General features: G+C 32.7%; 1 protein-coding gene across 1 annotated transcript; it reads right to left on the bottom strand.

Annotated features, from left to right (window-relative positions):
- Window positions 1–78: 78 nt before the first annotated feature.
- LOC130443385 (ionotropic receptor 40a) lies at window positions 79–26853 on the bottom strand. Its single transcript, XM_056777958.1, has 17 exons — window positions 26832–26853; window positions 26262–26375; window positions 23919–24013; window positions 23764–23859; window positions 23069–23205; window positions 19422–19587; window positions 18545–18684; window positions 18300–18393; window positions 18091–18249; window positions 12365–12524; window positions 12179–12307; window positions 11420–11520; window positions 3584–3752; window positions 3204–3300; window positions 1129–1367; window positions 711–759; window positions 79–97 (listed from the first exon to the last, which is right to left on the bottom strand). Exons 1-17 carry the CDS (start codon window positions 26851–26853, stop codon window positions 79–81), a joined length of 1986 nt encoding a protein of 661 aa, XP_056633936.1.
- Window positions 26854–27606: the final 753 nt, after the last annotated feature.

Here is a 27606-nt window from a genome sequence, read left to right on the forward strand (position 1 = left end):
GAAGTTATTTTGATCCATATATTTGAATAATTGAATCATATTAGTAGTTACGGGGGCAATTAAAAGTATCGATGTTGTTCATATCGATTCTTGACATCTGAGACATAGATAATTTAAAGTAACGTTTCATATATGGTTCTTCTTTTTTCTTTTTATTCGATATACATCCATGAGAAAGTTTTTGTATATCAAGTTGCCTATGTTCTGGCGAAAAATATATAGTGTCTTCCACAATTATTACAAAAAGTATAAAATTTTGATGAACAAAGTATAGGAAAACGATATTTATTATAATTTACTAATATTTTTTATTTGATTTTTTCTAAAGGAACATTCTGTATATCATTTTTGTTAATGAAAATATTATTTCGAACATATATTTTTATACAGGGCGTGTCAATTTTACAACGTGATCGATATAGTGTTATTTTGAGATTTTCCGTTTAATTACGTCGTCGCTCTTTCATTGGTTTTTAGTTAAGTTATTGAAACGTTATTTCAGGTTTTAAAAAAATGTATAAAAGTTGCATGAACTTTGATTTATTTTCTTTTTATCACATGGTAACTAATCAATATATTCTAACGTCGATAAGAGTGCGTCTTGCATCATATTTTCATAAAGTGCTACTACAACTTGCCGACTCTTAATAATTTTCATTTGTACGATTTTTTTCCATTTTTTTATCAATAATTTTCGTCTATAGTTAGACGTATTTCGTCTTCTTTTATAAAAAATCAATTCCCCAATCAGTATTATTCCTGAAACATTATTTGTGAAAGAAAATGGGAGTGAAAATAACGACTATCAACTAGCATTAGCGTCAAACATTCAAAACGAATTGAAAATACTTTAATAAATGAATACACCACGGGAATACGACTTTTTATAGGTTATATTATCAATTACCGCCAATTTTCTAACGTCATCTGTCAAAATATGTCATAAAACTGCCGCATAAAAATAAACTGGCAGAATTTAAAAAAAAAACAATCAAAAAACCGTCGAAAAGTTGAGTAAATATTATCCTGAAAGTGTTACTTCATCATATTTTGACAAAAATAAGAACATTTTGACATTTCTCAAATTTTATTTGGAATAGTAGAGGGGGAAGGGGTTAAATAACTTACCAGAAAACACGTTACCGAAGCACAGAAGATAAAAAGCGCCTTGTAACATTTTCAAACTGATTGGTTTCAATCGTTCATTTTCCTCTTCGGCTTTTATTTGTCTCTTTAAATCTTTATTAGTATCTTTGGCGACGTTTTCGGCTATTTCAGAAGACGAGATGTCTTTTCCTTTACCAAGTTTTTCGTATTCGTTTTCCGTCATCTTTGTTATAATACCAGCTTCGAATATCGTCATTAAACTAAATAATAATTTTATAAACAATTATAATCACCAGCCAGTCATTTATATGCAACATTTCATACATCTTCACCCAAATGAAACTATCCAAACGTTTTAACCCCCCGGAAACTATCTGTTTCTAACCTTTTTGAACACGCAAGCGATTCCAGCGCCTTCTATCTACTATTTACCTTCCAGTTTTTTGAAAAATTAATTCAATTTATTAAAATTATTTGAATGTGAACAGAAATAATCGAAGCTAAAGTAAACTTAATCTCATCTAATCCGAAGAAAACATAATCTAGCTGTCACTTATCGAAGCTGATGTAAACCTTTACCTAAACAAATTTTAAGCTAAAGTAAACATAACTAATTGAAGCTGAAGCAATTCTAACTAAATCGAAACTAAAGTAAACTCAACTTAATCGAAGCTATAGTAAACTTAACCTAATCTACGCTAAAGTAAACATAACTTTACTGAATCTGAAGTGAACGTAACTTATCGATGATAAAATAAACCCAATGTTATCGAAGCTAAAGTAATCGAAGCTGAAGTAAATTTTACTTAATCTTAGTAAAAGTAAATTTAAACTTACTGAATCAAAATTGTACATAACTTATCGAAGCAAAAGTAAACCTAAAGTTATCGAAGCTCAAGGAAACCTAATCTAACCGAAGCTAAAATAAACCTAATCTAATCGAAGCTAAGGTGAATCTAAACTAATCGAAGCTACAATGAAGTTAAACTAATCGAAGCTCGAATAAACTTACCTCATAGCTATAGCTAGCTATAGTAAGCGTAACCTAATCGAAGCTAAAGTAAACCTAACTAATCGAAGCTACAGTGAATGTAATCTAAAATAAACTGAGTTCAAATTAATCGAAGCTAAAGTAAATTTTACCTAATCTAAGTAAAAGTAAACTTAAACTTACAGAATCAAAATTGTACATAACTTATTGGAGCAAAAGTAAACCTAAAGTTATCGAAGCTAAAGGAAACCTAATCTAATCGAAGCTACGGTGAATGTAATCTAATCGAAGCTAAAGTGAATCTAAACTAATCGAAGCTCGAATAAACTTACCTCATAGCTATAGCTAGCTATAGTAAGCGTAACCTAATCGAAGCTAAAGTAAACTTAACTAATCAAAGCTAAAGTAAATCTAACCTAATCGAAGCTAACATGAAACTAACCTTACCGTGGCTAAAGTAAACCTAAACTAATGAAAGTTGAAATGAATCTAACTCAATTAGGAAATGGATCCGTTCCTCGGTCTACTTAATACCATTCAGAGACAATTATATTTGGCTTTTTTTACTGTAGGTCTTTTCCTTTTTGAGCCAAGATCCCATCCCCCAAATTATGATCCTGAACCGGTCAGAAACGAAATTATAGCCTTAAGTGACTTGACAATTCAAAAATTTTTTTTTCTTGAAGAAACTGAAGCTTTGTAGATAGTAGAGTTTGAAAAATGAACTACATCTGTTGGATGATATGGGGTTTGTTGGGAAAACGTTACACGAAAGGAAAATAATTGATTTATCTATTTTTTATTAATTGCATTGGTCAAAAGTCAATTTGAAACGAAGAAAACGTTCATTAAGGCTGATTAGTTTACTGGTTTTTTTATATGGAAATCGTGGAAAATTTGATGTGGAGTATGGTTCATCTTAGAAATAGTCCTGATATAGGAATAGTTCCCTCTGCAAGGGTTCGACAACCTGAATCTATACACCATATTTGGACTGACAACATACATAATCGGTTATACAAATAATTTCATTAACAAATAGATCAAAAACGAAGTAAATTTCAATATACCATTTTCCTCAATAATATCAGTGATTTCTACTAACATTTTGTTAATTTCTTCGATATAAGGACAACCCAATTGCAGGGCTATCGCCGAATAAGCAGTATTCAATTTACCGCTAAGATGGAAGTTACTGGACCCTAAAAAAAAAACAAAAAAAAAAACTTGTTGTGATTGGCTGTTCGATAATTTTCATCGTTCTGTAAGAGATGGAACCATTAAGAATTAAGAATCTGTTCACTATAACATTTGGCTTGTCACTATGAGTGACTTTTCGCGGTTTCAGACTCGATTTATATATTATTATCACATTCTAGAATCTTCGATTTTCTGGAAATCTCTAATTTGCCTTAATTTTGTTTGTAAACTTATTATTTATTGTTTTACGAAACAGAATTTCGATAAAAAGTTATTGTCCGTTACCGAATCTTTGTATATCGAAAAATAGGGTTTCTCTCCCTCCCATAACAGCAACATTTTTTGATTCTCTCACTAATTTCACTCCCGCTTCGACAGAATCTACCAAAATGTTATTGTAGCCTTGCTTAATGATCATTAGATCGTATAATCTTGAATAAATACCAGTACCATTCTGAAAGTAAATAATAATGCTCACCATAGCGTCGAACCTACGAGGGTAACTCGATAAGTACTTAGCGTAGAAACAAGTTATTATCGTGTATCGACAAAAACTGTCCGAATTTCAGCCGAATCGGACTCGTAGTTTTGTTTTGACCGCCTGTGGAGTCGGGTGTGTCTGTTGCAAAAATAAACAAAAAATTTTGAAAGCTGCGTAAGGTCTTTTGATAACAACGTCTGGTTGCTCCGAAATACACGATCTCGTATTGGCAGATCGCCGATTGAAGGTATGCGAGATTGATGAGACTACGTGTACATGAAAGAGCTATGGGCTCGATGGATGGTACGTTGGATCACTCCCAACAGCAAGAACGAACGTAAAACAGTTTCTAAAGACATTTATCGGTTTGCTTTTTTCCACTACAGTCTCTGAAAGTAAATAAAGTGACTATATATTTATTATTTTAGCAATAGACAGTCTCTAAAGACAAATGACGATTTAGTTTAGCAATAGACAGTCTCTAAAGACAAATGACGATTTAGTTTAGCAATAGACAGTCTCTAAAGACAAATGACGATTTACTTTAGCAATAGACAGTCTCTAAAGACAAATGACGATTTAGTTTAGCAATAGACAGTCTCTAAAGACAAATGACGATTTACTTTAGCAATAGACAGTCTCTAAAGACAAATGACGATTTACTTTAGCAATAGACAGTCTCTAAAGACAAATGACGATTTACTTTAGCAATAGACAGTCTCTAAAGACAAATGACGATTTAGTTTAGCAATAGACAGTCTCTAAAGACACATGACGATTTACTTTAGCAATAGACAGTCTCTAAAGACAAATGACGATTTACTTTAGCAATAGACAGTCTCTAAAGACAAATGACGATTTAGTTTAGCAATAGACAGTCTCTAAAGACACATGACGATTTACTTTAGCAATAGACAGTCTCTAAAGACAAATGACGATTTACTTTAGCAATAGACAGTCTCTAAAGACAAATGACGATTTACTTTAGCAATAGACAGTCTCTAAAGACAAATGACGATTTAGTTTAGCAATAGACAGTCTCTAAAGACAAATGACGATTTAGTTTAGCAATAGACAGTCTCTAAAGATAAATGACGATTTAGTTTAGCAATAGACAGTCTCTAAAGACACATGACGATTTACTTTAGCAATAGACAGTCTCTAAAGACAAATGACGATTTACTTTAGCAATAGACAGTCTCTAAAGACAAATGACGATTTAGTTTAGCAATAGACAGTCTCTAAAGACAAATGACGATTTAGTTTAGCAATAGACAGTCTCTAAAGGCAAATGACGATTTACTTTAGCAATAGACCGTCTCTAAAGACAAATGACGATTTAGTTTAGCAATAGACAGTCTCTAAAGACACATGACGATTTACTTTAGCAATAGACAGTCTCTAAAGACAAATGACGATTTACTTTAGCAATAGACAGTCTCTAAAGACAAATGACGATTTAGTTTAGCAATAGACAGTCTCTAAAGACAAATGACGATTCAGTTTAGCAATAGACAGTCTCTAAAGACAAATGACGATTTACTTTAGCAATAGATAGTCTCTAAAGACAAATGACGATTTAGTTTAGCAATAGACAGTCTCTAAAGACAAATGACGATTTAGTTTAGCAATAGACAGTCTCTAAAGACAAATGACGATTTAGTTTAGCAATAGACAGTCTCTAAAGACAAATGACGATTTAGTTTAGCAATAGACAGTCTCTAAAGACACATGACGATTTACTTTAGCAATAGACAGTCTCTAAAGACAAATGACGATTTAGTTTAGCAATAGACAGTCTCTAAAGGCAAATGACGATTTACTTTAGCAATAGACCGTCTCTAAAGACAAATGACGATTTAGTTTAGCAATAGACAGTCTCTAAAGACAAATGACGATTTAGTTTAGCAATAGACAGTCTCTAAAGACACATGACGATTTACTTTAGCAATAGACAGTCTCTAAAGACAAATGACGATTTAGTTTAGCAATAGACAGTCTCTAAAGACAAATGACGATTTAGTTTAGCAATAGACAGTCTCTAAAGACACATGACGATTTACTTTAGCAATAGACAGTCTCTAAAGACAAATGACGATTTAGTTTAGCAATAGACAGTCTCTAAAGGCAAATGACGATTTACTTTAGCAATAGACAGTCTCTAAAGACAAATGACGATTTAGTTTAGCAATAGACAGTATCTAAAGACACATGACGATTTACTTTAGCAATAGACAGTCTCTAAAGACAAATGACGATTTACTTTAGCAATAGACCGTCTCTAAAGACAAATGACGATTTAGTTTAGCAATAGACAGTCTCTAAAGACACATGACGATTTACTTTAGCAATAGACAGTCTCTAAAGACAAATGACGATTTACTTTAGTAATAGACAGTCTCTAAAGACAAATGACGATTTAGTTTAGCAATAGACAGTCTCTAAAGACAAATGACGATTTAGTTTAGCAATAGACGGTGTCCAAAGACAAATGACGATTCAGTTTAGCAATAGACGGTCTCCAAAGACAAATGACGATTCAGTTTAGCAATAGACAGTCTCTAAAGACAAATGACGATTTACTTTAGCAATAGACAGTCTCTAAAGACAAATGACGATTTACTTTAGCAATAGACCGTCTCTAAAGACAAATGACGATTTAGTTTAGCAATAGACAGTCTCTAAAGACACATGACGATTTACTTTAGCAATAGACAGTCTCTAAAGACAAATGACGATTTACTTTAGTAATAGACAGTCTCTAAAGACAAATGACGATTTAGTTTAGCAATAGACAGTCTCTAAAGACACATGACGATTTACTTTAGCAATAGACAGTCTCTAAAGACAAATGACGATTTACTTTAGCAATAGACAGTCTCTAAAGACAAATGACGATTTAGTTTAGCAATAGACAGTCTCTAAAGACAAATGACGATTTAGTTTAGCAATAGACAGTCTCTAAAGGCAAATGACGATTTACTTTAGCAATAGACAGTCTCTAAAGACAAATGACGATTTACTTTAGCAATAGACAGTCTCTAAAGACAAATGACGATTTAGTTTAGCAATAGACAGTCTCTAAAGACAAATGACGATTTAGTTTAGCAATAGACAGTCTCTAAAGATAAATGACGATTTAGTTTAGCAATAGACAGTCTCTAAAGACACATGACGATTTACTTTAGCAATAGACAGTCTCTAAAGACAAATGACGATTTACTTTAGCAATAGACAGTCTCTAAAGACAAATGACGATTTAGTTTAGCAATAGACAGTCTCTAAAGACAAATGACGATTTAGTTTAGCAATAGACAGTCTCTAAAGGCAAATGACGATTTACTTTAGCAATAGACCGTCTCTAAAGACAAATGACGATTTAGTTTAGCAATAGACAGTCTCTAAAGACACATGACGATTTACTTTAGCAATAGACAGTCTCTAAAGACAAATGACGATTTACTTTAGCAATAGACAGTCTCTAAAGACAAATGACGATTTAGTTTAGCAATAGACAGTCTCTAAAGACAAATGACGATTCAGTTTAGCAATAGACAGTCTCTAAAGACAAATGACGATTTACTTTAGCAATAGATAGTCTCTAAAGACAAATGACGATTTAGTTTAGCAATAGACAGTCTCTAAAGACAAATGACGATTTAGTTTAGCAATAGACAGTCTCTAAAGACAAATGACGATTTAGTTTAGCAATAGACAGTCTCTAAAGACAAATGACGATTTAGTTTAGCAATAGACAGTCTCTAAAGACACATGACGATTTACTTTAGCAATAGACAGTCTCTAAAGACAAATGACGATTTAGTTTAGCAATAGACAGTCTCTAAAGGCAAATGACGATTTACTTTAGCAATAGACCGTCTCTAAAGACAAATGACGATTTAGTTTAGCAATAGACAGTCTCTAAAGACAAATGACGATTTAGTTTAGCAATAGACAGTCTCTAAAGACACATGACGATTTACTTTAGCAATAGACAGTCTCTAAAGACAAATGACGATTTAGTTTAGCAATAGACAGTCTCTAAAGACAAATGACGATTTAGTTTAGCAATAGACAGTCTCTAAAGACACATGACGATTTACTTTAGCAATAGACAGTCTCTAAAGACAAATGACGATTTAGTTTAGCAATAGACAGTCTCTAAAGGCAAATGACGATTTACTTTAGCAATAGACAGTCTCTAAAGACAAATGACGATTTAGTTTAGCAATAGACAGTATCTAAAGACACATGACGATTTACTTTAGCAATAGACAGTCTCTAAAGACAAATGACGATTTACTTTAGCAATAGACCGTCTCTAAAGACAAATGACGATTTAGTTTAGCAATAGACAGTCTCTAAAGACACATGACGATTTACTTTAGCAATAGACAGTCTCTAAAGACAAATGACGATTTACTTTAGTAATAGACAGTCTCTAAAGACAAATGACGATTTAGTTTAGCAATAGACAGTCTCTAAAGACAAATGACGATTTAGTTTAGCAATAGACGGTGTCCAAAGACAAATGACGATTCAGTTTAGCAATAGACGGTCTCCAAAGACAAATGACGATTCAGTTTAGCAATAGACAGTCTCTAAAGACAAATGACGATTTACTTTAGCAATAGACAGTCTCTAAAGACAAATGACGATTTACTTTAGCAATAGACCGTCTCTAAAGACAAATGACGATTTAGTTTAGCAATAGACAGTCTCTAAAGACACATGACGATTTACTTTAGCAATAGACAGTCTCTAAAGACAAATGACGATTTACTTTAGTAATAGACAGTCTCTAAAGACAAATGACGATTTAGTTTAGCAATAGACAGTCTCTAAAGACACATGACGATTTACTTTAGCAATAGACAGTCTCTAAAGACAAATGACGATTTACTTTAGCAATAGACAGTCTCTAAAGACAAATGACGATTTAGTTTAGCAATAGACAGTCTCTAAAGACAAATGACGATTTAGTTTAGCAATAGACAGTCTCTAAAGGCAAATGACGATTTACTTTAGCAATAGACAGTCTCTAAAGACAAATGACGATTTACTTTAGCAATAGACAGTCTCTAAAGACAAATGACGATTTAGTTTAGCAATAGACAGTCTCTAAAGACAAATGACGATTTAGTTTAGCAATAGACAGTCTCTAAAGATAAATGACGATTTAGTTTAGCAATAGACAGTCTCTAAAGACACATGACGATTTACTTTAGCAATAGACAGTCTCTAAAGACAAATGACGATTTACTTTAGCAATAGACAGTCTCTAAAGACAAATGACGATTTAGTTTAGCAATAGACAGTCTCTAAAGACAAATGACGATTTAGTTTAGCAATAGACAGTCTCTAAAGGCAAATGACGATTTACTTTAGCAATAGACCGTCTCTAAAGACAAATGACGATTTAGTTTAGCAATAGACAGTCTCTAAAGACACATGACGATTTACTTTAGCAATAGACAGTCTCTAAAGACAAATGACGATTTACTTTAGCAATAGACAGTCTCTAAAGACAAATGACGATTTAGTTTAGCAATAGACAGTCTCTAAAGACAAATGACGATTCAGTTTAGCAATAGACAGTCTCTAAAGACAAATGACGATTTACTTTAGCAATAGATAGTCTCTAAAGACAAATGACGATTTAGTTTAGCAATAGACAGTCTCTAAAGACAAATGACGATTTAGTTTAGCAATAGACAGTCTCTAAAGACAAATGACGATTTAGTTTAGCAATAGACAGTCTCTAAAGACAAATGACGATTTAGTTTAGCAATAGACAGTCTCTAAAGACACATGACGATTTACTTTAGCAATAGACAGTCTCTAAAGACAAATGACGATTTAGTTTAGCAATAGACAGTCTCTAAAGGCAAATGACGATTTACTTTAGCAATAGACCGTCTCTAAAGACAAATGACGATTTAGTTTAGCAATAGACAGTCTCTAAAGACAAATGACGATTTAGTTTAGCAATAGACAGTCTCTAAAGACACATGACGATTTACTTTAGCAATAGACAGTCTCTAAAGACAAATGACGATTTAGTTTAGCAATAGACAGTCTCTAAAGACAAATGACGATTTAGTTTAGCAATAGACAGTCTCTAAAGACACATGACGATTTACTTTAGCAATAGACAGTCTCTAAAGACAAATGACGATTTAGTTTAGCAATAGACAGTCTCTAAAGGCAAATGACGATTTACTTTAGCAATAGACAGTCTCTAAAGACAAATGACGATTTAGTTTAGCAATAGACAGTATCTAAAGACACATGACGATTTACTTTAGCAATAGACAGTCTCTAAAGACAAATGACGATTTACTTTAGCAATAGACCGTCTCTAAAGACAAATGACGATTTAGTTTAGCAATAGACAGTCTCTAAAGACACATGACGATTTACTTTAGCAATAGACAGTCTCTAAAGACAAATGACGATTTACTTTAGTAATAGACAGTCTCTAAAGACAAATGACGATTTAGTTTAGCAATAGACAGTCTCTAAAGACAAATGACGATTTAGTTTAGTAATAGACAGTCTCTAAAGACAAATGACGATTTAGTTTAGCAATAGACAGTCTCTAAAGACACATGACGATTTAGTTTAGCAATAGACAGTCTCTAAAGACAAATGACGATTCAGTTCAGCAATAGACGGTCTCCAAAGACAAATGACGATTCAGTTCAGCAATAGACAGTCTCTAAAGACAAATGACGATTTAGTTTAGCAATAGACAGTCTCTAAAGACAAATGACGATTTACTTTAGCAATAGACCGTCTCTAAAGACAAATGACGATTTAGTTTAGCAATAGACAGTCTCTAAAGACAAATGACGATTTACTTTAGCAATAGACCGTCTCTAAAGACAAATGACGATTTAGTTTAGCAATAGACAGTCTCTAAAGACAAATGACGATTTAGTTTAGCAATAGACCGTCTCTAAAGACAAATGACGATTTAGTTTAGCAATAGACAGTCTCTAAAGACAAATGACGATTTAGTTTAGCAATAGACAGTCTCTAAAGACAAATGACGATTTAGTTTAGCAATAGACAGTCTCTAAAGACAAATGACGATTTAGTTTAGCAATAGACAGTCTCTAAAGACAAATGACGATTTAGTTTAGCAATAGACAGTCTCTAAAGACAAATGACGATTCAGTTCAGCAATAGACGGTGTCCAAAGACAAATGACGATTCAGTTTAGCAATAGACGGTCTCCAAAGACAAATGACGATTCAGTTTAGCAATAGACAGTCTCTAAAGACAAATGACGATTTATTTGTCGAAAGGCAATCTCTAAGATTTGTGCTCTATCCACTTTATTCTCCAGAATCGGTCCCAAGTGACTGTTTGGTTCTAAACTTGAAAAAGTCGCTCGTCAGGCAGAAAATTGAAGTTTGAATGAGGACGCCTTCGCTGCCACGCAAACTTACTAATCAGATTTCAAGAAAACATATTTTTCAGTCCGGTTAAGGGTATAGGACTAAAAATTAATCGACACATTTTTTGTTGTTCATTTGTAGGTTAAGTACTTATCGGAACACCCTAGTATAATTCTTGATAACCAATCAAGTTCATTTCAAATAACAATTATTGATATTTAATAATAAATTTACCTCTAGAAGTCCGTACGAAGAGCTGTGTTTTTCGATAAAAAGTTTGTAGTCCCTCGAAATCATGGCTTCTTCTAATTGGTACAAATCGTGAATAGCTTTTTCTATGAATAAATTATTTTGATAACAATTTAAAGATTTTATAAATTAGAATGATCTTTCAAAAATATGAAAAAAATGTGTAAACCAACGTGAGATACAAAAAAAAAACGGTGTTTCCAACAAATAAAGAAGAAGAAATGCCCTCAGTGACGAATAAAGTACACGCAGGACCATTAAGTTCTCCGACAAATTTTCCATTTGGATATTCCTTGTCCAAAATAAGCTGGCCTCTGAGACAGTTTAAAAAGCCGAACCAGAAATCAACAAATTCAAATTCAATCATCATTAAAACCGGAAGTACTGAACTGCGACCTCTAGGATCTCGATAAATGGATTCCGCGACTTCGAAAACGCCAAATTAACGTGTATTTTCTTGTAAAGTTCTTAATAGGAAAAAGTTATACTGAAATAAAGCAACACATGGACGTTAAATCGTAACTACCTCTTCAACCTCCCTCAATACATGAAGTTAAAAGATTCCTGGTGACACTAGCAACGATATATTACGAATTTATGAAATTATTATTTCCTAATCGGTTCAAATAAGCGTGCAAATTAATCAGACGTTTTGAAGTGTGAAAAACTACTTGATATATAGTGAAATAGTGACAAAACAGATCATTCTAATTTCTTTCAGTTTTTTTTTCGTATTCCCGTTACCTCTTCCAGGTCTAGCTAAAAGTGAGGTTAAGTTAGCCGAATACATATCGCTGATGACGTAAGTGGCCGATATCGATAACAAAATTATGAAAAATCTTGTTCTATTGTTTGATTTCGGTTCGCGTCCGGCTAAAAATTGATGAATATATTTATTTTCGTCACTTCCTGTTACCCATTATGACTCACTTTGTTTTAAAAGAATCGTTATAGTGAACCAAGTACAGTCGAAAAACAAACGCGGATACGATTCGACTCGAAACCTCGGTCGCCATTGATTAGGCAAAGCTATTAGTAGATACAAAATGGGTCCCACCGCTATAACTGTTATACCAATTGCAGGCCAGACCTACAAATGATGACAAACAAATGACAAACTTTTCATTGAGTCGTGGTAACACTGAGAAATCATCACCATAACCTCCAAATTAATCTCAAAGGTGTTCTCCAATTTTTAACTATCTGGAAGAGAATTCTATGGGTTCCTAATGGTCAAAGGTGAATTCTTCTCTCGTAGAAAGTTTGGTTGGTTGGTTCGAAACGTCGTATTTAGTTTTTATCAATCATTTCTTCACAGTACCTTCCAGTTGCTAGTCCAGAAGTTTGTCGATGTTAACGTCTTCCAAATTACCGATGAGTCATTGTTTTCATTCTAAGAGTCTATCAGAACTAGATCTGGACTATACGGTGGGTTTCATTGGGTATACTAACCGAAAAATGCTAAATTCTCAACGTCGGACTCGTTTTTGCGTTGTCGTGGTGGAAATCCTTCTGTGTCCCATACGTCAACGTGAGAAGCTCCAGTTAGTTTTTACCCTTGTGTTATCCTTTCCCTGTGGATAACATCATGTATATCGGATGAACAAATCATCGTCAGTCGCTTGAGATTGTCCTCATAGAAGGGAAAGCTTTTGACCTTGTGGTATTCTGACTCTCTGTAGACGTCCTCCACCTTTCTGAACACAATCGTCACTTTGTCTCTGGGTTTTTGAGTCAAGTTGGAAGACCCCAGTCAGTTTTTCACCTGGTGACCTTTTAAGTACGTTTCGAACTTTCTGGGTCATGTTGAAGGACCTAAATTTCATCTCCAGTCGCTTGAGATCGTCCTTGTAGAAAGTTCCAATTAGTTCCAACCTTGTGGCTCTTGAGGATCCTTCTACCTTCCTCAAATCAATGCTTTCTGTCTCTGGGTCTCTGGGTTAGTTTAGAAGACCCCAGTTTCATCCCCAGTCGCTTGATAGCATCCTCTTAGAAAGTTCTTGTTAGTTTTGAGCACATCCTCGTGGAAGACCCCATATAGTTTTTGATATTGCTGTATTCTGGTTTTCTGAGGACGTTTTCCACCTTTCTCAACACAATCGTCACTTTGTCTCTGGGTTTTTGAGTCAAGTTGGAAGACCCCAGTCAGTTTTTCACCTGGTGACCTTTTAAGTACGTTTCGAACTTTCTGGGCCATGTTGAAGGACCTAAATTTCATCTCCAGTCGCTTGAGATCGTCCTTGTAGAAAGTTCCAGTTAGTTCCAACCTTGTGGCTCTTGAGGATCCTTCTACCTTCCTCAAATCAATGCTTTCTGTCTCTGGGTCTCTGAGTTAGTTTAGAAGACCCCAGTTTCATCCCCAGTCGCTTGATAGCATCCTCTTAGAAAGTTCTTGTTAGTTTTGAGCACATCCTCGTGGAAGACCCCATATAGTTTTTGATATTGCTGTATTCTGGTTTTCTGAGGACGTTTTCCACCTTTCTCAACACAATCGTCACTTTGTCTCTGGGTTTTTGAGTCAAGTTGGAAGACTCCAGTCAGTTTTTCACCTGGTGACCTTTTAAGTACGTTTCGAACTTTCTGGGTCATGTTAAAGGACCTAAATTTCATCTCCAGTCGCTTGAGATCGTCCTTGTAGAAAGTTCCAGTTAGTTCCAACCTTGTGGCTCTTGAGGATCCTTCTACCTTCCTCAAATCAATGCTTTCTGTCTCTGGGTCTCTGGGTCAGTTTAGAAGACCCCAGTTTCATCCCCAGTCGCTTGATAGCATCCTCTTAGAAAGTTCTTGTTAGTTTTGAGCACATCCTCGTGGAAGACCCCATATAGTTTTTGATATTGCTGTATTCTGGTTTTCTGAGGACGTTTTCCACCTTTCTCAACACAATCGTCACTTTGTCTCTGGGTTTTTGAGTCAAGTTGGAAGACTCCAGTCAGTTTTTCACCTGGTGACCTTTTAAGTACGTTTCGAACTTTCTGGGTCATGTTAAAGGACCTAAATTTCATCTCCAGTCGCTTGAGATCGTCCTTGTAGAAAGTTCCAGTTAGTTCCAACCTTGTGGCTCTTGAGGATGCTTCTACCTTCCTCAAATCAATGCTTTCTGTCTCTGGGTCAGTTTAGAAGACCCCAGTTTCATCCCCAGTCGCTTGATAGCATCCTCTTAGAAAGTTCTTGTTAGTTTTGAGCACATCCTCGTGGAAGACCCCATATAGTTTTTGATATTGCTGTATTCTGGTTTTCTGAGGACGTTTTCCACCTTTCTCAACACAATCGTCACTTTGTCTCTGGGTTTTTGAGTCAAGTTGGAAGACCCCAGTCAGTTTTTCACCTGGTGACCTTTTAAGTACGTTTCGAACTTTCTGAGTCATGTTAAAGGACCTAAATTTCATCTCCAGTCGCTTGAGATCGTCCTTGTAGAAAGTTCCAGTTAGTTCCAACCTTGTGGCTCTTGAGGATGCTTCTACCTTCCTCAAATCAATGCTTTCTGTCTCTGGGTCAGTTTAGAAGACCCCAGTTTCATCCCCAGTCGCTTGATAGCATCCTCTTAGAAAGTTCTTGTTAGTTTTGAGCACATCCTCGTGAAAGACCCCATACAGTTTTTAATATTGCTGTATTCTGGCTTTCTGAGGACGTTTTCCACCTTTCTCAACACAATCGTCACTTTGTCTCTGGGTTTTTGAGTCAAGTTGGAAGACCCCAGTCAGTTTTTCACCTGGTGACCTTTTAAGTACGTTTCGAACTTTCTGGGTCATGTTGAAGGACCTAAATTTCATCTCCAGTCGCTTGAGATCGTCCTTGTAGAAAGTTCCAGTTAGTTCCAACCTTGTGGCTCTTGAGGATCCTTCTACCTTCCTCAAATCAATGCTTTCTGTCTCTGGGTCTCTGGGTCAGTTTAGAAGACCCCAGTTTCATCCCCAGTCGCTTGATAGCATCCTCTTAGAAAGTTCTTGTTAGTTTTGAGCACATCCTCGTGGAAGACCCCATATAGTTTTTGATATTGCTGTATTCTGGTTTTCTGAGGACGTTTTCCACCTTTCTCAACACAATCGTCACTTTGTCTCTGGGTTTTTGAGTCAAGTTGGAAGACTCCAGTCAGTTTTTCACCTGGTGACCTTTTAAGTACGTTTCGAACTTTCTGGGTCATGTTAAAGGACCTAAATTTCATCTCCAGTCGCTTGAGATCGTCCTTGTAGAAAGTTCCAGTTAGTTCCAACCTTGTGGCTCTTGAGGATCCTTCTACCTTCCTCAAATCAATGCTTTCTGTCTCTGGGTCTCTGGGTCAGTTTAGAAGACCCCAGTTTCATCCCCAGTCGCTTGATAGCATCCTCTTAGAAAGTTCTTGTTAGTTTTGAGCACATCCTCGTGGAAGACCCCATATAGTTTTTGATATTGCTGTATTCTGGTTTTCTGAGGACGTTTTCCACCTTTCTCAACACAATCGTCACTTTGTCTCTGGGTTTTTGAGTCAAGTTGGAAGACTCCAGTCAGTTTTTCACCTGGTGACCTTTTAAGTACGTTTCGAACTTTCTGGGTCATGTTAAAGGACCTAAATTTCATCTCCAGTCGCTTGAGATCGTCCTTGTAGAAAGTTCCAGTTAGTTCCAACCTTGTGGCTCTTGAGGATGCTTCTACCTTCCTCAAATCAATGCTTTCTGTCTCTGGGTCAGTTTAGAAGACCCCAGTTTCATCCCCAGTCGCTTGATAGCATCCTCTTAGAAAGTTCTTGTTAGTTTTGAGCACATCCTCGTGGAAGACCCCATATAGTTTTTGATATTGCTGTATTCTGGTTTTCTGAGGACGTTTTCCACCTTTCTCAACACAATCGTCACTTTGTCTCTGGGTTTTTGAGTCAAGTTGGAAGACCCCAGTCAGTTTTTCACCTGGTGACCTTTTAAGTACGTTTCGAACTTTCTGAGTCATGTTAAAGGACCTAAATTTCATCTCCAGTCGCTTGAGATCGTCCTTGTAGAAAGTTCCAGTTAGTTCCAACCTTGTGGCTCTTGAGGATGCTTCTACCTTCCTCAAATCAATGCTTTCTGTCTCTGGGTCAGTTTAGAAGACCCCAGTTTCATCCCCAGTCGCTTGATAGCATCCTCTTAGAAAGTTCTTGTTAGTTTTGAGCACATCCTCGTGAAAGACCCCATACAGTTTTTAATATTGCTGTATTCTGGCTTTCTGAGGACGTTTTCCACCTTTCTCAACACAATCGTCACTTTGTCTCTGGGTTTTTGAGTCAAGTTGGAAGACCCCAGTCAGTTTTTCACCTGGTGACCTTTTAAGTACGTTTCGAACTTTCTGGGTCATGTTGAAGGACCTAAATTTCATCTCCAGTCGCTTGAGATCGTCCTTGTAGAAAGTTCCAGTTAGTTCCAACCTTGTGGCTCTTGAGGATCCTTCTACCTTCCTCAAATCAATGCTTTCTGTCTCTGGGTCTCTGGGTCAGTTTAGAAGACCCCAGTTTCATCCCCAGTCGCTTGATAGCATCCTCTTAGAAAGTTCTTGTTAGTTTTGAGCACATCCTCGTGGAAGACCCCATATAGTTTTTGATATTGCTGTATTCTGGTTTTCTGAGGACGTTTTCCACCTTTCTCAACACAATCGTCACTTTGTCTCTGGGTTTTTGAGTCAAGTTGGAAGACTCCAGTCAGTTTTTCACCTGGTGACCTTTTAAGTACGTTTCGAACTTTCTGGGTCATGTTAAAGGACCTAAATTTCATCTCCAGTCGCTTGAGATCGTCCTTGTAGAAAGTTCCAGTTAGTTCCAACCTTGTGGCTCTTGAGGATGCTTCTACCTTCCTCAAATCAATGCTTTCTGTCTCTGGGTCAGTTTAGAAGACCCCAGTTTCATCCCCAGTCGCTTGATAGCATCCTCTTAGAAAGTTCTTGTTAGTTTTGAGCACATCCTCGTGGAAGACCCCATATAGTTTTTGATATTGCTGTATTCTGGTTTTCTGAGGACGTTTTCCACCTTTCTCAACACAATCGTCACTTTGTCTCTGGGTTTTTGAGTCAAGTTGGAAGACCCCAGTCAGTTTTTCACCTGGTGACCTTTTAAGTACGTTTCGAACTTTCTGAGTCATGTTAAAGGACCTAAATTTCATCTCCAGTCGCTTGAGATCGTCCTTGTAGAAAGTTCCAGTTAGTTCCAACCTTGTGGCTCTTGAGGACGCTTCTAACTTCCACAAATCAATGCTTTCTGTCTCTGGGTCAGTTTAGAAGACCCCAGTTTCATCACCAGTCGCTTGATAGCATCCTCTTAGAAAGTTCTTGTTAGTTTTGAGCACATCCTCGTGGAAGACCCCATATAGTTTTTGATATTGCTGTATTCTGGTTTTCTGAGGACGTTCTCCACCTTTATCAACACAATCGTCACTTTTCCATGTTTTTGTATCATTTGGAAAGATCTAGGGATCGAGGCCAGTCTTGAGAACGTCTCCGTAGAAGGGTGCAGTCAATTTTCGACATAGTGATATTCCGGCTTTCTGAAGACGTTATCCACCTTTTTCAACAGGTTTCTAGGTCATGTTGGAAGATCCAATTTGGATCATCGGTGATTACATCCGACAACCTGATTACAACCCCATAAAACGTTACGTCGTTTGCAGTGGCGAGCTTTAAATCTCAGAACGCACCCCTAAAAAATCATATTGACTAATTACCTTCCACTGAAAGGGTCGCAAAAGTGCTAGAGCTTCATTTAAACGTCTAGGAGCGTGGGTAACGAACGCTCCACTGTCCGCTAAAGTTATAAAGGAAAATTCGACGTATTTGAATCGTTCGAAAGTCAATTCGACGTCACCAATAAATAAATCAGCTTTCTAAAACATTTACATCGATCATAAAGATAGTGAAATAAACTTATAATTACTCTTGTTGATATCAATCCGATAACACCTTTGACATAACCGTTTTCAGTTTCCAATGTTTCTTGAAGTTTCTCGTGAGGATCGAAATAATTGAACCTAAAAACACAGGACCAATGGCGGATGATGTATGACAGATGACTTATGACGTTGATGACAGTTGAGACAGCTGTCATATCCTGCTCTAAATACTATATGAAGTTATTGTAGAATGAATCAAAATCGTTTTTTTAATTAATTAAACTTTTACCTAAAATTCAGTTTATTGGCCAATAATTTCAAAATTCTATCGTCTCTTCCTCCCAATACTTCAATCTCGTTTTCTAAATAAGATTCATTCGAAGAACTATTTTTGGATTCAATATGTCGAACAAAGTGCCACGGTGGCTTCTGAAAAAGAGTTTTCTCAATATTTCCTCGGATAAAAATACTTTGGGGACAATCTAGATCATTCGACAGCAGGGGAAATAAACAAAAACTGTTTTGAACGGTATTTTTCCCATCGATCATTGTTTGGGATCTATTTTGCTTCCATTTTCCTAACACCCATCACTTGGTGATTAGCTGGGAGTGGTTCTGGTCCAATAAATGAACGGTTATGGTCATCGGCTAATGAGCTAATTCATTCAAACACTCCAAAATTACTAGGTATCAAGACTAACTTTGATCTCACTAAGAGGTTTCCACTGTAAGGCAGAAGCCCATTAGTATGGCGAGGAATGTATACACCGCCTTCCACTAACAAATCCTCAGTTTTCGATATGGAATATCCCCAAGAGGGAGAAACCATGGTTTCGGTACATCAAGACTCATATCAGTAGATCTGAAAGGTGGATCAAAGTAACCACCAGAAGAAGATGAGGATCACTAGAAGACCCAGTGGTTATTCTTGGTTTATCAATTTTCTATCGTATCTATAGATGTGAGACAAGCTGAGGCGCATGGAAGGGTTTCTACCTGTGTTGAAGGGTTCAAACCGAGATGCCTGATTGACTTTTGGTAAGATCTTTGATTTGTGCACGGAATTCGAATGGAAAGCGATCAGTAGAGAGGCTAGGAAGAGATACATTTTGATGATAAAAAGTGAGGAGATGATCTGTTTATTGAAAAAAGCCTTTCGTACTCACATGGAGAACGGGAACCTGTAAAACTCTTCCTTTGAAATCCAGGTATACTGATTTTGTGATGGGCAGTGTAGGATGATGGAAAATACCGACATCCTGATGCCACCAGTTTATCATTTCTAAATCGTGCTCTTTGTTAGAGGTCACTTGACTATAGTATAACCGGAAACTAGAAAAAATAAGGGATGAGTGGTTGACGTGGTGAATTTTGCTTGGGACGCATTTCCGTCTAATGTTGCTTTTGATTGGAAATTAGAAAAATTGTAGGGAAAAAAAGCTGGGGAAATTTTTGAGATAGGAAATTGGAGAAATTTAGGGAAATTTTGTGAATCAAAGAAAAGAAAAAGTTATGGAAATAAGAAATGAAAAGAAAAGGGAATTAAGAGAAAATTGAAAAGTGGAGAAAATTTTCGAAATTCAGAAAAGGTGGGAAAACCAAAAGAGCTAGAGAAATAGGAAAATCAGAAAAACTGAGAATTGAATTGAAAATTTGGGAAAATTATAGACATTAGAAAAATTGGAAAATAATAAATATTAGAAAAATCACCAAAAAACAGAGTATTTAGAAAAATTGAAGATATTTGAATATTTGTGGAAAATAGAATAGCTAAAAAAATTCGAAAAATATGAAAAATTGGGTAAAGCCAGAAAAATTGGGAAGATTGCGAAAATTTATGAAAATTGTAGGAATTACAAGAATCAGAAAATACTAGAATCGGAATAGCTAGTAAAATTGTATAAATGCGAAAAATTGAAAAAATATAGATTAACGAGAAAAATTGGGAAAAATGCGAAAATTGGGTGAATTTGGGAAAATTAAAAAAATAAAAAAATTTCGGAAAATTATATAAAATGGAATAAATATAAAACTAGGGAGTAAAATAGAAAATAGGATTGGAAAAATTCTAAAATTTGAGAAAATAAAAAAATTTCGAAGCTTGCGTGAATTTGGGAAAATCATAGAAATAAAAAAAAATGGAAAAATTAAAGAAAATGGAATAAATTTAAAAATTGGCAGAATTATAGAAAATAGAAGAATTGGAAAAATTCGAAAAATCTAAGAAACTAAAAAAATTTCGAAGATTGCGTGAATTTGGGAAAATCATAGAAAAAAAAATTGAAAAATTAGAGAAAATGGAATAAATTTAAAAATTGCGAGAATTATAGAAAATAGAAGAATTGGAAAAATTCGAAAAATTTGAGAAACTAAAAAAGTTTCGAAGATTGCGTGAATTTGGGAAAATCATAAAAATAAAAAAAGTGGAAAAACTAGAGAAAATGGAATAAATTTAAAAATTGGGAGAATTATAGAAAATAGAAGAATTGAAAAAATTCGAAAAATTCGAAAAATTTGAGAAACTAAAAAAGTTTCGAAGATTGCGTGAATTTGGGAAAATCATAAAAATAAAAAAAATGGAAAAACTAGAGAAAATGGAATAAATTTAAAAATTGGGAGAATTATAGAAAATAGAAGAATTGAAAAAATTCGAAAAATTCGAAAAATTTGAGAAACTAAAAAAGTTTCGAAGATTGCGTGAATTTGGGAAAATCATAAAAATAAAAAAAATGGAAAAACTAGAGAAAATGGAATAAATTTAAAAATTGGGAGAATTATAGAAAATACAAGAATTGAAAAAATTCGAAAAATTTGAGAAACTAAAAAAATTTCGAAGGCTGCGTGAATTTGTGAAAATCATAAAAAAAAATGGAAAAATTAGAAAAAATGAAATAAATTTAAGAATTGGGAGAATTATAGAAAATAGAAGGATTGGAAAAATTCGAAAAATTTGAGAAACAAAAAAGTTTCGAAGATTGCGTGAATTTGGGAAAATCATAAAAATAAAAAAAATGGAAAAACTAGAGAAAATGGAATAAATTTAAAAATTGGGAGAATTATAGAAAATAGAAGAATTGAAAAAATTCGAAAAATTTGAGAAACTAAAAAAATTTCGAAGGCTGCGTGAATTGGTGAAAATCATAAAAATAAAAAAAATGGAAAAATTAGAAAAAATGGAATAAATTTAAAAATTGGGAGAATTATAGAAAATAGAAGAATTGGAAAAATTCGAAAAATTTGAGAAACTAAAAAAATTTCGAAGATTGCATGAATTTGTAAAAATCATAAAAATAAAAAAAAATTGGAAAATTAGAAAAAATGGAATAAATTTAAAAATTGGGAGAATTATAGAAAATAGAAGGATTGGAAAAATTCGAAAAATTTGAGAAACAAAAAAGTTTCGAAGATTGCGTGAATTTGGGAAAATCATAAAAATAAAAAAAATGGAAAAACTAGAGAAAATGGAATAAATTTAAAAATTGGGAGAATTATAGAAAATAGAAGAATTGAAAAAATTCGAAAAATTCGAAAAATTTGAGAAACTAAAAAAATTTCGAAGGCTGCGTGAATTGGTGAAAATCATAAAAATAAAAAAAATGGAAAAATTAGAAAAAATGGAATAAATTTAAGAATTGGGAGAATTATAGAAAATAGAAGGATTGGAAAAATTCGAAAAATTTGAGAAACTAAAAAAATTTCGAAGATTGCGTGAATTTGTAAAAATCATAAAAATAAAAAAAAATTGAAAAATTAGAAAAAATGGAATAAATTTAAAAATTGGGAGAATTATAGAAAATAGAAGAATTGGAAAAATTCGAAAAATTTGAGAAACTAAAACAATTTCGAAGGCTGCGTGAATTTGTGAAAATCATAAAAATAAAAAAAATGGAAATATTAGAAAAAATGGAATAAATTTAAAAATTGGGAGAATTATAGAAAATAGAAGAATTGAAAAAATTCGAAAAATTTGAGAAACTAAAAAAATTTCGAAGATTGGGTGAATTTGTAAAAATCATAAAAATAAAAAAAAATGGAAAAATTAGAAAAAATGGAATAAATTTAAAAATTGGGAGAATTATAGAAAATAGAAGGATTGGAAAAATTCGAGAAACTAGAAAAATTTCGAAGGTTGCGTGAATTTGGGAAATTTATGAAAATAAAAAAAAATGGAAAAATTAGAGAAAATGGAATGAATATAAAACTAGGGGGAATTATAGAAAATAGGAGAAATGGAAAAATTCCAAAAATCAGAGAAGCTAGATCAATCAAAAGGACTAGACAAAAAAAATTAAGAAAAACCGAAAAAAATTATAAGAATTTGGAAAACTGGAAAACATTGGTAGAATTGGACAAATGAAAAACATTATGAAAACTCTAAATCTAGAAAGGTAGAGAACACAGAAAATCATCAAAATTGAAAAATTAAAATAATCGAGCTAATTAGAAAAATCGGAAAAATTTGATGGAGAACTGAAAATTGGGAAAATTTAAAAAACCAATAAAAAATGTAGGATTATATTTATTAAAAAAACTAGGAAAAATGATAATTTAGAAACCAGAAAATTCCAAAAAACCAGAAGAATTAGAAACATTGAAGTAATTAAAGTAATTTCCAGAATCGGAAAATTTGGAAATGGGAAGAATGAAAAAAAAAAAATTTTAAAAATCGTAAAATTTGCAAAAAACTTGAAACATGAATAATTTCGAGGAATTATAAAAACTGGAAAATGGTAAAAATGTAGAAATTAAATTAAAAATTGAGGAAACTTGAAAAATTTATTCAATTTTTAGCATATAATTTTCTCATACTCACGTATTATTTCTAGGAAATGTTATCGCGTAAACTTTCATAGAATACGGTATATTCTCAGTGAAAAATGGGGAAAACGTACCTCTCCCCCAATAAAATATAAAAATTGTATTTCTTCGAATCAAATTCCTTTCGTTGATCTAAAAAAATTCCCTATCGACATTACAATTTTAAGATAACTTTTATTATAGACAGGACCGGCTTTGGGGGTCCCAGGTTCCTTTTATGATTATACTATAAAACCGAAATTACTTAGTTTTTATTTCATTTTATTATTATTTACCCCCCCCCCCTTCCGAAATAATTATATAATATAATAATATTTAATAATTTTGAGACATCCTTTATAATATATGAAGAGTATCGAGCAATTTTGTCGCCTTTAATTTTATTAATTTCAAGTTTAATTCACATACGTTGATATTAATTTGACAATTCGTCTTGTATCGGTTTTACAAAGGTTAAGAAGATTTATTATATTATAATTCTAAATTAATATTTTTATTTTTTTGTCAATTAACCATTAATTATTAATAATATTATGATTATATTATTTTTTTTCACTTTTGTACCGAATTACTTTAATTTTTTCTTACATTGTAGCACTATACGACCAAAATAATTACCTGACCCAAGGTATTGTGACCAAGATTAGATCCGGCAGTTAACGTGTTAAATGAGATTTATTATTAACTTACTTCTATTAGTAATAATTCATATAAGCGATGACGGCCAAAAAATAAACTAGAAGCACCAAGAAATTGTTCTGTTTGATAAGAAAGATAATCAAAATACTGAAAAAAAAAACAATTAAAAATTAATCAATATTATGATTTTTTTGATAATTCAATACCTTTTCCAGAACGTCAGGGTTGGAAAGATTGAAAGTAATTATAGAAATTTGTCCTTGTTGTATCACTTTCACTAAATATTCGATGAATTGATTTTCTAAAATTATAGAAATAAGGAAAATCAGAATAATTAGGAACATTACAGAATTAGAAAAATTGAAAAAACTGTCAATATAAGCGAAATTTTAGAAATTGAAAGAATTATGAAAGTCCGAAAAATTATAAAAACCAAAAAAATTAGGAAAAACAGAAAATTGTAAAATTTTGGAGGGTGATAAAAACTACAGAAATTGAGGAAAAATTCCAAAAATTATGCAATTAGAAAATAACAAAAAACTACAAAAATGACAAAATTAGAAGAATTGTAGGGATTGGAAAAATTAGAAAAGTCAGAATAAATAGGAAAATTGGAAAAATACACAAATTTAAAAATACGGAAAATTAGAAAATTTGAGAAAATAAAAAATTTACAGAAAATTACGAAAAATTCTTGAATTCGGAGGAAACAATCCAAAATATTACAAAAATCCGAAAAATCGTGAAAATTACAAAAATTATAGAAATTAGAAAAAATAGACAAGCGAAACTATGGAAATTAGAAAAATTGTAGGGATTGGAAAAATTAGAAAAGTCAGAATAAATGGGAAAATTGGAAAAATACACAAATTTAAAAATACGGAAAATTAGAAAATTTGAGAAAATAAAAAATTTACAGAAAATTACGAAAAATTCTTGAATATGGAGGAAACAATTCAAAATATTGGAAAAACTGGAAAAATCGTGAAAATTATAAAAATTATAGAAATTCGAAAAAATAGACAAGCGAAACTATGGAAATTAGCAAAATTGTAGGGATTGGAAAAATTAGAAAAGTCAGAATAAATGGGAAAATTGGAAAAATACACAAATTTAATAATACGGAAAATAAGAAAATTTGAGAAAATAAAAAATTTAGAGAAAATTACGAAAAATTCTTGAATTCGGAGGAAACCATCCAAAATATTACAAAAATCCGAAAAATCGTGAAAATTACAAAAATTATAGAAATTAGAAAAAATAGACAAGCGAAACTATGGAAATTAGCAAAATTGTAGGGATTGGAAAAATTAGAAAAGTCAGAATAAATGGGAAAATTGGAAAAATACACAAATTTAAAAATACGGAAAATTAGAAAATTTGAGAAAATAAAAAATTTACAGAAAATTACGAAAAATTCTTGAATATGGAGGAAACAATTCAAAATATTGGAAAAACTGGAAAAATCGTGAAAATTATAAAAATTATAGAAATTCGAAAAAATAGACAAGCGAAACTATGGAAATTAGCAAAATTGTAGGGATTGGAAAAATTAGAAAAGTCAGAATAAATGGGAAAATTGGAAAAATACACAAATTTAATAATACGGAAAATAAGAAAATTTGAGAAAATAAAAAATTTACAGAAAATTACGAAAAATTCTTGAATTCGGAGGAAACCATCCAAAATATTACAAAAATCGGAAAAATCGTGAAAATTACAAGAATTATAGAAATTAGAAAAAATATACAAGCGACAAACTAGAAAAATTGGAGGAATTGAAAAAACAAAAAACAATTGAAAAATTATAGGAACTGGACAAAAAAAGAAAAATCAGGGGAGCTGAATAAAAATTAGAAAAACTATAGGAATTAGAAAATATGGAGAAATTAGAGAAAATATTAAAAATAGAGAAAAAGTACAAAAATTTTATGAAATTTAGAAAAAAAGAAAAAAAATTATAAAAACTAGAGAAATTAAGAAAACATTTAAAAACCAGAGAATAAGGAAAATTGAAGAATGTAGAAAAACTGGATATTAAAAAATGAAAAAATTACAAAATCTAGAGAAATGGAAAAAAACGAACAACAATTGGAAAGTTGGAGAAAATTATAAAAATAGGGAAAACTGAAAACTTTAGAGAAATGGAAAGTTTGAAAATTGAAAATTTTGCTATTTAAACAGAATAGAATTGTTGTGCACAATCGATGAATATAATATCGAATTTTATTGTGATTTGAGAAAACTAGGAAAATAAAAATTAGGAAAAAACCGAAAATCAGAAAATTTTAGAAGACAGAAAACTCAGTATAACAAGAAAAATAAGAGAAAATCGAGAAAAATTATAGAAAACGAAAAATTATAAAATTTATTTATATTTGATTACAATTAAAGAAATAAGAAAAAAAAGGGGAAAATCAGAACCAACCACTAGAAAAATTTTGACAAACTTAAAAATTAGAAAAGCTGAAAAAATTTAAAAAAATTGTAACAATCGAATTAGAATCAATGAATTCAATTTCTTTCAACTATTTTTCATTATCCCTCACCGAAAGAAGTGTCGAATCCTATAGTGATTTCTTGGAGTGGAAAACCTCCAACGAATTCATAAACTGCCGTCACCAAATCCCCACCGAACTGTCGCTTTACATTATCTGTAGTATCTAGTAAAACAGAATATAATTTACGAACGTTATGATACTAAAAATCTATTTGCCACATTTTTTTTTTCAAAATTTTGGGGGTCTCATACGTATAGATAATATATGGAATAGGGCTAGAACAGAGCCTTGTGGAATACCAGTAAGGGTGAACGGAAACCGAAGAAAAGTTACGTAAATATTATTCTGAGAATGATTTGTATCATGGAAAGATTTGTAAATAATTCTCTATTTTTTGGAGTACGTAAAATGTTTGAAACTTCATAATTTCATTAGATTTTTTTTATTTAAAAAAATTGATTAACTCACATGAATTTATTATTATTTTTGAATGATTGGCAGCACTGATGCGTGTGATAGAACACATCACGAAAATAATTGGAATGTGAACGTTCATAGTTGATTAAATTCTGAACTAAAATGATTAGGAAAAGAAATTTTTTCGTGAAATATCATCACTTGTTATATTATTGACGTTCATGATAGATTCGAACATGAATAATTAATTTATTCGAGATTTATTGGGTGTATTTAAGAGTATTGGGTTTGAATAAGAATAATTGTGACACAATATTTTGTTAATAAAATTCCCCCCATGGTCAGTATCACCAAGATATGGTAAAAAGGAATCCTGAAGCTCGAATAACTAAATTAGTATGTAATAACTTGTTTTTGACTGATTTTTAACAAACGTATTAACTCAAAATTTCGTACAGTCACTAAATAGAGATGAAAGTATACTAATTTAATAAATTGGCACCATTATCCTTGCCAGGATCATCAAGATAGGATAAAAAGGAACTTTTAAGCTCGAATAACTAAATTAGTATGTAATGAATTGATTTTAACCGATTTTTTACAAGCGTATTAACTCAAAATTTCGTACAGTCACTAAATAGAGATGAAAGTATACTAATTTAATAAATTGGCACCATTATCCTTGCCAGGATCATCAAGATAGGATAAAAAGGAATTTTTAAGCTCGAATAACTAAATTAGTATGTAATGACTTGATTTTAACCGATTTTTTACAAGCGTATTAACTCAAAATTTCGTACAGTCACTAAATAGAGATGAAAGTATACTAATTTAATAAATTGGCACCATTATCCTTGCCAGGATCATCAAGATAGGATAAAAAGGAACTTTTAAGCTCGAATAACTAAATTAGTATGTAATGAATTGATTTTAACCGATTTTTTACAAGCGTATTAACTCAAAATTTCGTACAGTC

The sequence above is a fragment of the Diorhabda sublineata genome, chromosome 4 (genome assembly GCF_026230105.1).
Source record: "Diorhabda sublineata isolate icDioSubl1.1 chromosome 4, icDioSubl1.1, whole genome shotgun sequence".
Lineage (NCBI taxonomy): Eukaryota > Metazoa > Arthropoda > Insecta > Coleoptera > Chrysomelidae > Diorhabda > Diorhabda sublineata.

Coding starts and splice junctions, on each gene's coding strand:
- LOC130443385 (XM_056777958.1), bottom strand. CDS start 26,853: ATGAACGTCAATAATATAACAA. Junction 24,014..26,261: donor AGGATTCGACACTTCTTTCG/GTGAGGGATAAT, acceptor CTATAATTTTAG/AAAATCAATTCATCGAATAT. Junction 19,588..23,068: donor ACATTTCCTAGAAATAATAC/GTGAGTATGAGA, acceptor TATTTTTTCTAG/TTTCCGGTTATACTATAGTC.